Source organism: Arvicola amphibius, chromosome 8 (assembly GCF_903992535.2).
Source record: "Arvicola amphibius chromosome 8, mArvAmp1.2, whole genome shotgun sequence".
In the NCBI taxonomy this organism is placed as follows: Eukaryota; Metazoa; Chordata; class Mammalia; order Rodentia; family Cricetidae; genus Arvicola; species Arvicola amphibius.
Genome location: NC_052054.1, coordinates 128,742,849 through 128,760,563, shown reverse-complemented (window position 1 = coordinate 128,760,563; position 17,715 = coordinate 128,742,849). Strand labels below are relative to the sequence as shown.

Genomic DNA, 17,715 nt, shown 5'->3' with positions numbered 1-17,715 from the left:
TCAGACTTTGTGGTGGCTTCTGAGTTCAAGAGCCATGCCTTCTTTCCCAGCAGACATCTCTGGGAAATGAGGAAGGACCAGTGTCCATCTGGTGCTCTTTTCCTTAGGAAAAACAAACAAATAAACGAGTATGTGCTGTTCCCAAGAAAACTGTGGACCATCTCAAGCCTCCATCCGCCCATCTATAGATGGGAAAGGGATGTGGGTGGAATGATGTTTGTCGGGGCTAGCCCTCCTCAGACCTACACCAGTCTTTTCATCTCCAGACCTCAAAAGCATCAAGACCACTGTGGCGAAACAGCCATTTGTATCTTGACAAAGTCCTGTAGCTCTCAGTAGAGATTCCCCGGCTAGACAACGCAGTCCCTGGGACTCCCACTTCACACAAAGCAAGAAATACAGCTTGGAGGAACTTTTCCTGAGTGCTGGGCACTGTGCATAGCATTATAAAATTCTGCGGAGGGCCTAGCTGTTTGGAACCTGCCACCTAAACCACTGGTCTCCCATCCTGAGGCCCGTTTTCAAGCTATCTACTTCTTGGCCCTATGCTTAAGCTGCACTGTCAGGGCTGCTTAGAGATCCAAATGGTCTCCCGGAGGACAAAGGGAAGCACTCTGAGATGCTGAGACTGAGAAACCTGTGTCTCTGCTATGGACAGCTTACAGCCTATGTTAACTGCAGATGCAGCAGCCTGGCCTGCCTGAAAATGAGCGGGCTCTGCTCTGCCCTAGTCTTTGTTTCTTCAGAGGTCCAAAGGCCTGCACGAGAAAGAGTGCAGCAAGCTGTAGCAGGTTCGGCAAATGGCCAGTGCAGTCTCAGAAAAATCTGATACCTCAGAAAAGTGTCCAGTGTTTATCGAACCCATGTCTGGGCAAGCATTGATCAGTGTCCACGGCATCCAGGTGAAGGACGGCAATTTTGCTGATGGCACAAGACCAGAATCAGAGTCTCCTAGGTCTGTCAGCCCAGACGGGTGCTGTAGAGGAACACAATGGGGCTTGTATGTTCTCATAGAGAAGTTTCCTAAAGATGGGTGTTTATACTTTGCAGTGTCTGTCCTCTATGCCAGAAATCAGAAAACACTTGGGTGAAAGAGAGACACGTGCAAAAGTGCCTCTGGGTGTGTGCAGGCTTCCCACGATGGCTGAGCCCACCCAAATTGTCATGTTCACCTGTACCCCATGGCTGGTGCATCTGGCACCTGAGAGCTTCCATAGCCTGCAGCACTTGCGTTTGAGATGGTATTTTTAATTTATATGATGATTCTTATTTATCTATCGCCTAATTTCTTTTAGGTCCAATTTAGTTCCTTGAAGACCCAGAGGGGTTGTTAACTCTGTGACTTAGTGTAGCTGTTTTTCAAATGTGAGCATGTAATTAGATTCAGGATGAGGGAGTGCCTGCAAGGACTTGTCCCTAGAAGGAGACAGGGTGGGGGGAGCAGAGTGTGGGGGGGGGCGGGGGGAGAGGCAGCATCTGAGGTTAAGATACCTAACTCTGCCCTTGACCAATCTCCACTCCCCAGACTTTCAGTGCAATGTTCCTCTGGGAATGGAGTCTGGACGGATTGCTAATGAACAAATCAGTGCCTCATCCACTTTCTCCGATGGAAGGTGGACTCCTCAACAGAGCCGGCTCCATGGTGATGACAATGGCTGGACACCCAACTTGGATTCCAACAAGGAGTATCTCCAGGTGCTTACCGAGATACTGGTGTGTGTGTGTGTGTGTGTGTGTGTGTGTGTGTGTGTGTGTGTGTGTTGGGGGTGAGAGAGAATGTGATGTGTGTGTGATGGGACGATGGTGTGGCCCCCTCAGCTAGAGTCAAAAGAGGGTGCTAAAAAATCAACACAGAATGCATGAGAATGGCCTCCATCCATCTGTCCATTCACCTGTCCCAAAGGCCCTGAGCTACGCCAAGCTTTGTGCCGTGTGCTGGGATAAGTGTGAGAGGACCACTGCACTTGCCCTGTGTGGATTAGTGGGCCCAAGGAGAGTTGTTTGGCCATGATACTGCTTACCCTATCAGTATCAAAGGAATGTTTCAGAAATAGTTCCAGATCTTCCTCATTCTTGGCACAGGAAGGCATCAGAGATGTGGGAAGAGCATTTTCCTAAAGGCAGGTTTGTTGGGCGCTAGCTGAATATGGCAACTTCTTCTGATCTTTGCTGTCTGGAGGGAGCCTGCCAGGGAGGTTTTACACATAGCTATCAGGGAACACATGGGAAAATGTCACTATGGAGAATGAGAACTCGCTCCCCAGATGCTCGGCAGCGTCTTTTCAGACTATTGTTTGCTGTCTTCCTGAGAAAGTCTTGCAGCTCATGTTGAGTAATCTTCCTGCCCTGCACACGGGTTCAGCTCTGATCCCCTGGGAAGAAGTAAACAGGGGGAGAACAAACTGCCAGTTCTATACCAGAGCAACGTCTGCATTTATGACACACAGAGACAGCCTTGTGACCCAGGGACAAGCCTGTCCCAGCTCTGATGTGACTCGGTAACCTCTGCTCTAAGACAGACACTGCAGTGCAGACAGCAGGGAAGGGAGAAAGAGCACTTAGAAGCTCCGGGAGGCCACGGGGCTCTAACAACACAACTCTCAGGTCATTTGTCACTGTCTCTCCCTCTGCCTCTCGAAAAATCCTTTCATCTTGCAACGCTTCTAGCAAGTTCTTTGTTGTTACGGTCTATATACTATACTCCTGTTTTCACCCCTTTAATCGTCTAGTTTTTCATTATAGCAATCTACCTTTTCTTGGGTACCAAGAAGTTCCTGTGCATGTCTCTTGAATGTTTCATGACGCCATGCACACATTGAGCAGCCAATGAGTGCTTACTAAATCGGCTTTCATCAGTTCATAAACACTAACGCACGCACATAGAGACTGCCATTAAGAAAGGCCAAAGACCGTACCGACAACATCCAGTAATTTCCAAGTGGTTTTGGCATTGTCAGAGGGGAACTACCTCCTCATAGGGTAAAAGGTCAAGACTTGGTGCATAAGCCTAATTAGTTGGGCAGACTCTGCATGCCCTTTGACCCCTTGGTGACCTGAGTGATTATAGATACAACAGAGTGTGGGAATAAAGGGAGAGAAGACTGCTATGGGTTGTCACTTCTAGAGAATTACAGTCGATTGCTTTGGAGTGCTGTGGGACAATGGTCTTTTATCCTGTCATTTGTATTATTCTAAATAAAACATTGATTGGCCAGTAGCTAGGTAGGAAGTATAGGCAAGACGACCAGGCAGGAAGTAGAGGCGGGTCAATGAGAATTCTGGGAAGAGGAACGTTTAAATCTGCAGTAGTGATGCAGCCACAGAGGACACAAGATGTGACTGACTCATGAAAAAAAGGTACCAAACCACATGGCTAACACAGACAAGAGTTATGACCTAATATAAGTTATAAGAATTAATTAATAAGAAGCCTGAGCTACTGATCCAATCAGTTTATAATTAATGTAGACCTCTGTGTGGTTTTTTGGGACTAAATGGCTGTGGGTCCTGGAGGGACAGAAACATCTGTCAACAGGAGTAGGGTAGTTTTCTGCCATTCAAGGTTCCTATAGGACTCTTTTGCCTTCATGGTCTGAAACAGACTGTCGGTTAGTTAATGAAGGGGTCATAAGTCTAAGTGTCCACTAGTTAGAAGAAACTGAATATTATCCATTCAGTTTTGCAAGTGAAAAAAAAATCAAGTGCTATTTTTCAAGGAAAAATGTCTACCCTGTTAAGAGTCAATTGACTTTAATTGTCCCGTGGAAGTACATAATGACGGTTCCAAATACAGACCGGTTTGTGAGCTTAGCACGACAACCACGTCCTTTGCAGGAAAAGCCAAATGTTTTTGGGAGTAGTGGACCCCTCACCATCTGACTTCTCTTTCCAGGTGGACCTGCGCTTCCTAACCATGCTCACGGCCATTGCAACACAGGGAGCTATTTCCAGAGAGACCCAGAGAGGCTACTATGTCAAATCATACAAGCTGGAGGTCAGCACAAATGGGGAGGACTGGATGGTCTACCGGCATGGCAAAAACCACAAGGTAGGTGGGCTTCCCCAAGAGTGGGTCTCCAAGGAGTTTCAGGGCTGACCTCACAAGGAGCCTTGGCTTAGTGAGGCTCAGAGAAGTCATGGAGGCAAAGGATACACTGTTCCTGAGATTTTCCTTTTCTGCGTTAAAGTAATTGGAAAACTCCATTTCTCCAGCAGCCTGGCTGCTGTTGCATTTTGCACAGCAGAGAGGGTGAGAGGAGGGGGCCCTATAGAATGTTATCTAACTGCAAATGAAGGAGAAAACGCCTCCCCCATTCAAGCTTCCCCACACTGCACAGGACTCGGTGAGCATTTATGGCCTGAATCTCTTCTACACGCTGGGCTAACAATCACAAAACTGCATGAACCTGCAGTTCAGGAGTTACTGAGGTCTGGAAATGAAAGGACGCAAAGCCCTAAGAGGGGGTCCCCGTGTCCCTGAGAAGAACCAGGACAATAAATAATGAGAAGAAATCCTATTTGTTGGGGTTTGGATCTGAACTGGCAATTGTGATTATTGGGGAAGCATTGAACCCTCCCTGCTGGTGCCTTCAGTGTCTGCGGCTCCCAGGCATGTGGTCCATGTGACCAAGATGAGGCTTTTGTTGTATGCGGGGATGAGTGTCTGGCACTCGGCACTCTGAAAACACGTGGCGTTCTGTGTCTGCAGCTGGCAAATGAGCTACATTGGCATATGGAGGGCTCAGTGGAAACACTCTGTCTTCACCTAAATGGGGACAGGAGCCTCTGTACTGGAAGTGAGCTCAGGTGATCCCTACAGGCTGGTTGAGTCTCACATCAGGCAGGTGGGGGAGACATACTGGGAACTCCCAGAGCAGGCCGACCCTGCCACGGAAGGGAATCAGAAAACACAGGTCTGTTTCTCAGCCTTTGCTGCAGTCCCACCAGGCGCAGGTCTGCAAAGGTATAAAATATCAAAATAAGGCATCTGTGACCAAAAGGACATCTCTTTGGTCCCTGTCACTGTCCCAAAGCATCAAGCTCTCCAACTTACACATACAACTAGAATCCTTGGACCCAGAAAATTCGGCCCTATGATGTTGCGATGCCTCACATAGGAAATGCGAGTTTTTAAAAGGAGTAGTTTTTGTTGGCTTTTTTTAACATGAAAAATCGCCATAGTAACATGGCACCATTCATATGAAAGCATGGTTTCTAGACATTTCCAGCTATCTCTCTTACATACAGACTACATGTGACCTCATACTTCATGTGACTAGTAAAGAAAGTGAAACATTTAGCACTGGAAAGACACTCTCTCCTCACCTCTGAGCTATGTCTGTAGCTTGCAGGGGCTGGGTACCAGTCAGAGGGGACTGAGTCAGCACTGGAGGCCACAGGAGCCCAGAGCTGAGTCCTCATCTCACCCCATTCCTTTCCTCCCACTTTCTCTCTCTCCACCCACACTTTCAATAAGAGAATGCTAGGGCCTGGGGATTCAGCTAGCAGGTGAGGGCCAGCAGCCAGGTAGGAGTGGGTCTAGGGGAGAGGCACGAGGCTCCCTGACAGCCTCCTTGGCCAGGTTCAGTGACTAAGCAGTCCTGGCCAGAGGGAAGCTATAGCATAAGCTGATTTTAAAAGCACACAGATGGACCGCGATGCTATTTAAAACACTGTTTGTAGGAAATCTGCTTTTGGAAATACCTTAGCACTGCACATTTTGATAGCACACCATCCTCCTGGCTTTATCCCGGCTATTCAATTTTGCAGGGAAGATATTCCTGAGCCTGAATTGAGCTTTCTAGTTCTTCAGACTCATCCTTTTCAATGTTTCCAGGTTGAATACATTCTCAACTATCTTCTGCATCCTCCTCCCATCTTTGGCAAAATGTCTCTCCCCAGTAGGCAGTGGGTAACTTGAGGGTCTTGTTTTTGGTTTTGTGTTAGAGGATCAGTTCTGCCCACATAAAAGGAGCTGGGGCAGAGGAAAAGCCCTTTCTCTTTCCATTAGAAACACATTCTCCTGGTACTTAAAATGAGGAAGGAAACGGAAAGCCTGCCAATTAGGCTCACCCCATTGTGCCTGTGGTGGGAGGCCAGGAGGCCTTCCCCTCTTCTTCCCTGGCAAGGATGCTCTCAGCAGCCTCTGCGTTAGCAGGTCTCCCCCAAATTGCTGTGTTTACTGTGTAGTTCCCTGGGCTGCTAGGGTTGAAATAGTGGAGTGAACCATGCCAAATAGATTTGTCAAGTCTGCCGTAGTTTGATTTGATGCCATGACAGGGAGGCAGGAGGAAGGAGGGGCCCGGAGAGCAGTGAGGCTGCAGGGAGGAGTTCATCCACTGCTGGTATTACCACCGAGTTTCTCTTTGTGGTTTCTGGATGCTGGGCACTGTGCCAAGCTCTCTGGTGTTCTGTGGTGGGCTTGAAAGTACAATTCAGACAGCAGGACTTAACGGAAAAGCAGAACAGGGAAGGAGGCTGCAGCGAGCTGGGCTTGAGAGTGCCGAGCGAAGGTTGGAAAACACCTCCCTTCTCTGTGCATAGGAAGTAGAGAGGGCACAAATTTGGAAGCTCAGTTTCAGTTCCCTGACCACTGTCAACACCAATGCAACATATCAAAGACCAGGGAACTGGAGAAAGCAGAGAAAAACAAGATTAATGAGCACTCAAGCTGGTGGCGGAAGGCTGTGCTATGTCACTGTGATTTTCACCCTGCCCGAGCAAGGCAGGGTCTAAACCTGTGAGTGCCTTTCTTCTTCCTGCCGGGAGGTGCAGAAGACTAAAGAACCCTTTCCCAGCCTTCCTAGTCGGCGAGCAGCCTCTTTTCTGTCTCTTTATGTTCAACAGGTATTCACGAGGCTCCCCATGAAATGTCTGGTCCACGTTGCTGGCAAAATGCAGCCTGCTTACGCAGACCAAATACATAACACACCCCCCGGTCCTCACCCTGCTCCACATGCCATAAGTATGGAACCCATGACTTTTATATAGGCAGGCCCTCCTTATGCATATTTAGGGAGCAACCACAAAGCAGAGAGCCCATAACCCAACCCATGTGCTCCTTCAGATTATACAAATTACTTCACATACGTCCCTTCAGAAACCACAGCAGAAACCACTGCCTTTGGTTTTCCCAGTTGTGTGAGTCGCATCCCAGATACAGGCACAGAGATGTCAATACAGTGGTGAGAAGTGTCATGTGTCCGTGCGCACGTGCGTATAATTACAGGCGCAGTTTCATGCATACGCACCAAGAAAGGTGCATGGAGAACAACGGGAACAGCTCAAAGGCACCGATGTTTGGTCATCGTCCTTCCCTCCGCTAGGCCTCTGAACCCACAAATTTACTAGAAAGCTAAGCCTATGGAAGGGATGGGGTCGTGACTGTCCTTGGGACACTGGGACAAAGACCAATGCACCTTTACTTGCCCTTTATTTTGCCAGTGTAGGCAGCTCATATTGGTATGGTTTTGGTTACCGTCCCCTTATGTACGGTGTTCCCTTACATATGCTTGGCAGCGTTTTTCTATTTGGAGGTGGGGAAGCAACACAAAAGAGATGTTCTAATCCCTGATGTCCAAGTTTGAAGATAGAAAAGATAAGGTAGAATAAGCCTTGGGCCTGCGGTTCTGCAGAATTACACAGTAATAAGTCGCAGAGACGCGCCAAACTCACATTAATGCAAGGACAAATACTAGAAGGTTCTGCAAGCCCTCAGGCACCGACTTAGTTGCTCAGAAGTTCATGACGTTTCACAGGTGAAGTTGTAGCTAAGTCTAAGCAACTTGCCCCAGGGACAGGAGGATCTTGGAGTCCCCAGGAAAGGCAGTCCTGGTCACCAGGCTCCGGCATGGAAGCAGATGCTCTGTCCCAGGCCTTGTCCTTGCCTTCCATCTGTTCCTGGCAGCCTGGAGTCCCTGTTGACTAACAGAGTCTAAAAGTGGTCCATGCCGTTCAGGATTCAAAGCTAAGCATTGTGTGGGGAATTGGGGCTCCGTCACAGGATCCTGAAGATGGACTTTAAAGAAGTTGCTATTTATTTGATTTGGCCACTTCCCTTCAAAACAAGTGCTCCTGCTTCTAAACTCTTCTGTCCTGTATTATTTTCTCAATGAAAACAAATCATTTTGTAAATCAGAGACTTGGAAAGGGGAGTGTTCGAAGGTCACATCCCAAGCTCAGGGCATCTGCCGTGGATCTCTGAGGTGGTGGGCGGTGGGGCCTTGGCTATCCTCTTCCCTGCTCTGTCTTAGTGGTCACAGCTGCCCCATGCAGTGGCAGCGGCACCGACATCGCAGCTCCTGCCAGCAGAGCACCTGGCCATCTGCGGAGGGAAGGTGCGCCGCAGATGCAATCAATGGGTCAGAAGACAGAGCTCCCTTGAGCAAGCTGTCAGTTTAAAATGTAACAGATTCCCGTGGGATATATATCTGCCTCTTTTAAAACACAGACCGGAAGGGCTGCGAGAAGTCATCCAGGCCTTGCTGTCTCAAATAAATATATCCTCCCAGCTTCATTCTTTATCGGGAGTGCAATTATTTCCTCCAATTAATAATTCTGAGGATTTTTTAAAGCCTTTTCATGAATACTTGTCTTTATTCCTTTTGTGGTTTGTCTTCTTGATGTTGTTCTTATATAAAGACAAGAGTGTGACTCAAATCTCAAGCTAAGAACATCAGCCTCCAGAAACTGTGGGTATGAGTGTATGATCTAAACATGGTAGGTGGTATGTGCTCTGAAGAGGCAGGTGCCCTCTCTGAGTTCAGGTCCCCAGTTTGTGCATCCCCTTCCATTACGACTGAGAGGAGTCCAGTGTGCTTGGTAATTCAGTTTGTCCTTTATCCATTTGTCGGGGGATGAGCTCAGACCTTTAGCCTCTCTACTTAGGAAGCTCAAGGGAAAATTTCATTATATATGCGCTTGAACGGTTCTCTGTCAGGCTGCTGCTAGCCAACTTCATCCAGGTCCCCTGGGTGCTGAACTGTCTCAGAGCTGAGGCCGCCTCCCGGGCGCTGCCATCCTTGCTGCTGGGTTCCTTGTACTCCTAGGCCAAGAATGTGCACAGAGGTTCTGGGAAAGAAGTGCCTGGGATGTGGGACTCGCTGCCGTTGGCCATTTCTAGTGAACCCAGATTAGCAGGAAGGGGAAGGCTTCATCTGGTGGATTCTTCGCCCTTCGTTTACTGATCTGTGGTTGTAGAAACAGGTCCTGGAAGAGGCATGTGGGTAGTGGGTGCTGTTTGACCTCAGTCCCTGGTGGGGTTTTGTTTGTTTGTTTATTTTGCTTTGTTTTTGTTTTGTTTTCTTTTTGTTTTTGGATCTCTCTCTCTCTCTCTCTCTCTCTCTCTCTCTCTGTGTGTGTGTGTGTGTGTGTGTGTGTGTGTGTGTGTGTGTCTGTGACTTTCTCCTGCCCACTTTACAAAAAGAATGGCCACAATGACTGGTGGTATCAGGACGTTCTCAGATGTTGAGGGACTTCACCACTGATGAAGTGTCTGCCTTCGTCCCTCCCTGCGTCTTTTATAATGGTATATGATTCTTTTCCAGCCTGTTCCTCAAACCATTCCTCCAGCCTGGGTCCCCCCAAGTGTCCTCCTCTCCTCTCCTGTCCTCTTTTCTCTGATGCTTTCCTGTCTCAAATCCTGAAACCTTAATCCTGTTAGTAGGCTGTGTTCCAGGGCTCAGCGTCTCCGTGGGAGTAACATGATCTTGCATTAAATGCAGAGGCCCCACAAGGCACACACAGATGGGGATGTGCACAACCCACCCACCTCCACTCACCCCCAGAAGAAAGCAGTCTGATGACAAAAACAGCCTTACAGTAGGGGAGGAGGAGAGCAGAGGTCATCACAGTCACAAATGAACATTTGGTTATTAAAGGGCTCCTTTACCCTCCCACCTCCCAGCCCTCCCAGCCCTCCCAGCCCTCCCTTAGATGGAATAGATAGATAGATGATAGATAGATAGATAGATGATAGATAGATAGATAGATAGATGATAGATAGATAGATAGATAGATAGATAGATGATAGATAGATAGATAGATGATGATAGATAGATAGATAGATAGATAGAAAGATAGATAGATGATAGGTGATAGATAAATAGACAGAAAATGTCTGCACATACATGCACGTGCGCACACACACATACACACACAAACACATCCCTTTTGACTGCATCTGGCTAAGTTCCCACATTCACTGGAATGAAAGCAGCTTGTTTTAAAACTTTGGTTATGGTCTTTAAGGAGGAGTCTTAAGAGAGAAATGTCAAGACTGTGATCTGCAAACAGAAAAGGAAACAACAATGCCTTACTATTACTTCCCTCTGTGTCACGGCCCCTCCTTCCACCTTGCCTGTTTGGTACAGCAAATTAATTAAATGGGATGCCATTCATTGATTAACCATTTAGTTTTATGTGCAGATGTGATGGGTGGTTTAGGAGAAAATGTGAGACAACAGGACAGGGGAGAAAGAAGGCTCCTGGCCCCACATCAGGATAAGTTGCTGCGCTCCCTGAGGTGGCAGTGGCTTCCCAGTTCCCCCACCCTTCTTTCCTGGCCTGCTCTGCTCTTCTCTTAGATCTGCACCAAACAGTGAAAAGGAGAACTTTGGATGCAATGAAACATTTATTAGTGGGGAGAAATCATTTTTAAGAAAGAAGCCCTCTGTATAAATTCTACCTCAGATTCGAGCATAGAATCATCTTTGAAACTTGCTTCTGCTTTCTTTGCAATCCCTGGAGCTGATAGAGTTCAAATGTTTACAGCCACTAGAAGTAAACAGCAGACTCTAACCATATGTAGAAAAGAGACAGGTAGATGTTGAATTCTTCTCTCCCTGGATACCACACTCATGTGACGAACAGCTTGCCTATCGAAGGGCTTTCATCACCTAGGAAGCTCACACAGCTACGAGGCCTGAAAAGGTCTCTGCTCTCAGAACAACTTTTCCAGAATCTTTTCCTTGGTCCTTGAAGCAGGCATAGTGACCTATAGCATCTACGTTATCCCAGACATATGGATGTAGCAGCAGATGAACAGGGCATAGGATAGGGTCTTAGAGTAGGCAGCACATCTCTCTTGTAGGGGCCTGGAAGAGTGTATCATTCTAAGCCAGGCCAAAGCTCGTAGCTGTACTTTAAAAAATACATAAGGAAGGCCAGCAAAGGTAAGGTGGCCAAGACTAGGAATGCGCAAGAAACAGGGAAAGGAGCTTAAAAAGTCATCAATGATCTCATCTTGCTAGATGGATGGATTTTTTTTTCTTCTGCAATATATTATATAGTCCATAAAACCCAAGCCTGGGGGTCATGGGCCTGGTGAACCTGTGCAGACTTTTTTTTTTACCTGAGGGTGTTAGATGACAAGGAGCTGAGGTGCTGGATAGCAGCTGACTCACATGGCAGGTACTTCCCCCTCCCCCAGAGGTGTGAATCAGAAATCCATTCCATGCTGCTGGGTTTCCGAGTCTGTCCTACTGAAAATAAAGCAAAGGCCTCGAGAATCAATGGGAAAATGTTGGATTATGTTCAGAATTCAGCAAGGCACCAAATGGATTACCAAGTCACTTTGAGCCCTGAATTGGTTTTTGAACCTAATTTGCACAGATGCGCTCAAAGAAAGCTCTTTGTTCATCGTGGCTTTTTAAAATATAATATACATAAACATATTTAATCAATGACCCCCAGAAAGCTAGGGTCAGCTTGAACACACTCCTGGCCTTCCTTTGGGTAGTAAAGTAGCTGTATCATATTTTTCTTTTAAAAATAATAAGATGTATATCCTCTTCGACATCTAGCTTTTAATGCAATTGTGAAAATTCTGTCACTGTGTTTGGTATGTTACCATCTTGGCATAAGACGTATAAGCAATCTATTGATTTTCCCAACCATTTCGGACACCTCACTGCCAAGGTTCAGCTTGATGGTTTTTAACCACAGCAGAACCTAGAAGTGGATGGCTTTCCAAACTGGAACTCTCCTGATCACCCAAAGGCCCAGCGATGACTTGGAACTTAGTTTCCACTCCGACATCTGGCCTAGGAGCAGGTCAGGTCTCAGGCACTGGTGGAGTAGGTCACAAGGACTGCTAGAGTCCGGTGTCTACCCACAAGCTTACAATGACTTTATCTTCCTAAAGAAGAAATTAAAGTATCTAAGGTTTATTGATCAGCCTATTGTGATTTAGTGAGTCGGCAGAGAATGGGGAATAAAACCAATTTCCTGGCATCATTTCCCAGGCATACTGCCTTGTGATGCCTGGACTGCAAGCCAAAAATCCATCTTAGGGAATTTGATCAGAGAACGAATGACAGGTGATTCTAAAACCACAGAGCATTGAGAAAGTCATAAAGATGTATAATATATGATAGCATTTACCAGCTATAAATAGGAGAGATGGGAGATGCAGGGAGAAAAATAGAGACCTTGTAAATCTATTGGGTCAGGAGAAATAGAAACTGCTTAATATTTCATTAAAATGGATTTTCATAAATTGCACTTTGACATCTTTGGACAAAAGACAGTAGATAAAACCTAGGGTGTTGTTATTCATTACTCTTGGTTATTAATAATTTGAACTGTTATTGAACCAACACATCAACAAGGTATATCCTGCCTGTGAATGGAGCACTCACCGTGTGTTCTGGGCACTATCTGAAGTGAATTAAATAGCCGCAGCAATTGCCCACAACAGCACTTCGATTATAAGGAACAATGGGTCATTTGAGTGCCCTTTTACAAAGTGGATGTTCTTAGAGGAGCTCAAACTGTGAAGACTCTTGTGGAGAAAGCTTAGTCTGCTGGCCAGAGAGGGAACCAGCAAGTCAACTTCTGCAGAGCCCTCCCTCACAGTGAAGGACAATGTGGCCTGAGGGAGACAAAGACATTTGCCAATCTTGTGCTCCAATGGCAGCAGAGTATGGCTCCAGGATCCTGACGAAGTGGTGGGATCAGTTTTGTTCTCTCTGCTGCACTCAGAGTGAGAAGCATGCAGAAAGTTCCAAAAAGGTGCTGCTTTTTTTTTTCTGCAGAGAGTCTGGAAATGGGGCAAACACAGATACACAGTCAAAAGCCAAAATATAAGCAGTAAGGACCTAAACTTGGAAACATGGAGAATAATTTGAACCTAAGTTCAAATGAGGCATTGTTTGCTCCCTGAGATTGGAGAAGAATGAGCAAAACTGAGCAGCAGAATAGAATTCCATGGGAGATTGTTTGCTTGTCTCCCATCCTCTCTGAGGTTACTATAGGCGGAGCATGAGGGCCTCCACCCAAAGTTCGTGGTCACGTGCATTCATGGGGTGCATCTGGACATGTTCACCCCAGTGCCCACATGCGGCACACTTACTCCTGTGCTGCCCATTCCCGAGGATAATCCAGCTACACAATCATTTTTTTAAGAAGGGAGGGTCAAGAGTCAGGCATGGTGGTATTTGGGAGTAGTATGTACCTGTGATCCCAGCACTCATGAAGCTAAGGCAGGAGGATCTCAAGTTCAAAGCCAGACTAAACTGCATCATGAGTTCCGGGCCAACTTGGGCTACAAAGTAAGACCCTGCACCAAAAAAGGCAGAGGGAGAAGGAGGAGGAGAGAAAAGGCTTCCTAGGATTGTCTGCCAAAGCTGAGAAATGAAGGGGGTCAAATAGGATAAAATTGGATATTAAAAACACATAGAGCATGCTGTGTTCCTAAATGATACCAGCATGGTGTATGTGTTGTGGATTAACAGCTGTGTGTGAGTTCAAATCCTTTCAGCTCTCCAATTACGTATTTATGGGCCAACGGAAACCACCTCCAGTAGGAACTGCTTGGTGTCTCCTGATGGAGGACACACACAGTCACCATCACAATCCACAGGGAAGATCCAGAGGTGGTCTCCACTGCTCACAGCACCCGTCCGAAATCAACAAATTGTGTCATTTGCTGCTCCCTTGCCAAAACAAAACAAAACAAAACAAACCCAAAAACGCCTCTGTTGCATGCTGAACCCTAGGACTGACTCATGGTTTGAACATGGATTCCATTCCTCCAGTCCTTTCCCCAGCTCTGTAGAGTCATTGTCAGACCCAGGATCTTCCCTGGACCCCATGCTCCTCTCAAAGATTAGAATATCAAGGGGTCAGGCAGCTCTCCTCACAGGCCTCTCCTTGCGTTGATCCTTGCTCTCCCTTAGCTAGCCTGCTCTTCTTGTCCCCCGTCTGCAGCCTGGGCAAGAGGAGTTCTTCTTCTTCTGTCCCTGGGTCACAAAGCTGCAGAGAGGACCCCGGTTGCATTAGGATCCTGCATGGGAGAACTACCTAAGGGGTAGAGAGACCAGCGAGCAGGATGGTTGAGTAGGGTTCTCTCAGACAGGGTTTCGTTCTGTGGGTTAAGCTCAGCGGACTGACGACATTTGTTTCCTTTGCCCCATGTGGAACAAGCTTCTTCCCCCACTTCATTTGGTTGCACAAGGTGTGAAGCCTCTTGCCCTCTCTCCTGTCCTCTGTGGAGTGTTATTAACTGCCTCTATCTTTTGGCCTCAGCAAATGGAAAATATGGAGGGTCTGGGTTTGCCAAATGGCAGGGCTCACAGTTTATGGAGAAGAAAAGGCTGCATTGTTGGCTGCCTGTAAGCTTGCCCCCCTCTCCACTGTTCCCAAAACCATTCTGTAGTGGGACTGTAAACTCCCCATGGATCACATCACTACTGTGACTTTACTTCTCTTTAGCCCGCGATAGGACTCCTAGCTGCCAGCTAGACTGCTGTAAATTCATCAGAAGAGATAAGAGTTCACAAAGGAAAATACAGACTTGAATGTCATGGGTCCACACAGGGATGTGTGAGCCTCAGTTTTCCCATCAGTAAAGTAAAGGTTGTGAGTGTGGCATTCAGACATGTTGACAGTGGCTGGCTTCATAGGTGTTTAAATCCACTAGGTTTTTATTTCTCTTGTCCCTCTATCTGTCTGTGCCCTAAACACCTGGAGGGTACTGAGTGTTAAGAACTAGAGAGCATAGTTTCCCTGTGCAGGAAAGAATGCTGGACCAGGAAGACTGGCCATGAGCAAATCTACAAGGTCCTGTGGTTGCTATATGTATGACAGGCATGAATTAGAAACGACAGTTGGCTGCTTGTTTCTTCCATCCACTATTATCCAGGGAAAGGAAAGAAACCCCCATATTCTCGCTCGAGTTACTTATTTTTAAGGGGAAACACACAAATACATAAGGTCCATATGGCCACTGTTGATGTGGACCATCTGGTAAGCTGGGGCTTGTGCCTACCATGTTAGGTCACAAGCCACTCCCAAAAGCCTTTCCTCCCATAAGAGAGGCCCCCGGTCAGCTGGGGACAGGGATGGATTTCATTACAGACTGCGGGCTACACTAAGAGGAAGCTGGAGCATGACTCTTTAAGAGGCTGCCTGCAACAAAGAGGAGAGAGAACCCAGAAAAGTGTTGACTGACAGAAGGTACAGGGTAGACGGCACCCCTCACCCCTCGCCCACTCAGAATGGGGAAGTGTCTAAGGAGTTAACACAAACAACAGTGAAATGGTGTGCAGTTAGAAAAGGCCCTGCAAGCCCCCACCCCCATGTGCCCGCGACGTGAGGAAGAGGGAGTGTCAAGTTCAGGCTGGAGTGTGAGGTCTGCTGGCCCTGACAGATGACAAGTCTACCTCCTTTGTAGTGAATGCGCTTTTTTTTTTCTCTTTCTTAGCTTCTGAAGTGTTTTCTTTTTGAAAGCTCCTTCCTCTGTTTGCTCTCAGCCCAGAAGCAAAATATTCCTTCCTTCCAAAACTTTTTGCAAAGTTTGCTTTTTTTTTTTTTTTTTTGTTTTTAAGTTGGAACAGAATGAGAAATTGACCTTTTTTTTTTTTTCACAGTTATTCTAAAAAGCTCAACATGACAAAGCCCCTGGTGTTTTCCAGGCTGGTGGCCCTCTCTGACTGCTCAAGCGTGGTCCTCAGAAACAGGAGTTTCACTGACGCTGCTCTGCGTCTTTCCTTGCAGGTGTTTCAAGCTAACAATGACGCAACTGAGGTGGTTCTAAACAAGCTGCACACGCCCCTGCTGACGAGGTTCGTCAGGATCCGCCCACAGACGTGGCACTTGGGCATCGCCCTCCGACTAGAACTCTTTGGCTGCCGGGTCACAGGTGAGCTGAGGGGTTCTGGTGAGACAGGAGATACCATTCTAGGCTTCTCCCCTCTTTCTGAATCGATAAGATTGTACCGTGTGACCTTCCCAAAAGGAATGGCTTAAAGGGTCAACTCCTATCAGACTTAATCCTTTCATTCATTTATTCAACCCTCCATTCATCTAATATGTTTTTATTATGCTAGTGCTATTTCTGCTTAATAAAATGGACTGAAGGATAATTTGATACCCGACTCTAGTCCTACTATAAGTGTGCTATCTTTTATTATTCTTAGTAGAACCCAGTGGTGTAAATGTTGTCATTTTCCTCACTTTACACAATAGGAAACCAGAGTTAAGGAAATAAATCCCAGTAGGTGATGGCACCAGGGTTTGAACCTAGATAACTTGCGTCTCAAATAGTGCCCTCACGTGGAGACCAAGGTCTAGACATGGTACTGTAGACACAATGGGAGCGTGACAGACCTAGTCCTGTGTGGCCTTATTGAAAAGTTGGATGGACAAATTAATAACAAGCAAGATGATAAATAAATATAAATTCAAAAAATGAAGACTATCTGGGGACAGGGCCTCGTGGTCCTCAAAGTGTTCTACAGTGTACTTGCCTGGCAGGTCAAGAAAGACTTCCTTGAGGATGGGTGACTGAGGTCAGAGGCAAACGAGACACTACTTCCTGAAGAAAGATTGGAAAGCAAATCCCTGCTGGTTTGTTGTCATTGTAGCAAGAGAACTGGGAACAGTGTTTGAGGATAGTATCTGAAGGAAAAATGGTGTTCGAACGGTTTTAACCCAAGGACTGTGTGTTGGCGATCACCAGAGTGGGAGGTGGAGCCTTTGTAGGCTGGTACCATGGTCTGGCACCATGGCAGTTGGACTAGCGACAGTATGACTGTGATAGGCCCATCATGTCCACTCTTTGTACTCCATCTAGAAAGGCAAGTTGCTCCTTAGACCTGCAGGGGCCTTCATTACCCATCTCCTTCCTGCCCACTTGCCATCCCATCTCTGCCTAGGAATGCACCATGGTGTAATCCCGCTTATGGTTTCTGGTTCATGCACCCCGTGGCTGCACTTTCTCTGCATCTCTGACAACTCTGCCCTGTAATTTACCGACAGTTAGGAAGGACCGGCAGATCTTCATAACGCCTAAGATGATGCTGATGAAGAAGTTAGAAAGGCAACAGTTTGACCCAGACCATCATCCATTCCTGGGGCAACAGAGTCAGGATCTGTATCCATTGTTCCTCAGTACAAATCCCTTGTCATGTTCAGACAAGGACCTGACTTTCTCCTTGTGGAGACATGTTATCCCAAAAGGACAGTCTTCTGTGCCTTCTGTGCTGCTGGCCTACCCAGCAGGGGATAATGAGCAAGGATTTGCTTAGCACTGTGGTCCATTCATTGCCTGTTCCCTCAGTCACTCCACAAAGACCCCCGCACTGAGACTTGAGATAGAGAAGAGGATGAGGTCTCAGGTGTCAAAGAACTTTCAAGCTAGTGGCCAAGATAGATAGCAAATCAATATAAGAAGGCATAGTTACGAGCTAGCATATGGGTGCTCTGAGGAGTGGA

At 46.9% G+C, this 17,715-nt stretch overlaps 1 protein-coding gene across 6 annotated transcripts in view; it reads left to right on the top strand.

Moving 5' to 3' along the window:
* Positions 1-17,715, top strand: part of Nrp2 (neuropilin 2) — a 117,565-nt gene that overhangs the window by 43,244 nt on the left and 56,606 nt on the right. For all 6 annotated transcript variants that reach the window (XR_005286532.1, XM_038339355.1, XM_038339353.1 and 3 more), the window contains exons 6-8: positions 1,526-1,695; positions 3,893-4,048; positions 15,997-16,141. Coding sequence is in view for 5 of the 6 variants with exons in the window: in XM_038339355.1 (XP_038195283.1) it covers positions 1,526-1,695; positions 3,893-4,048; positions 15,997-16,141 (471 nt within the window). In the remaining variant the exon portion in view is untranslated. The remainder of the gene's footprint in view (positions 1-1,525; positions 1,696-3,892; positions 4,049-15,996; positions 16,142-17,715) is intronic.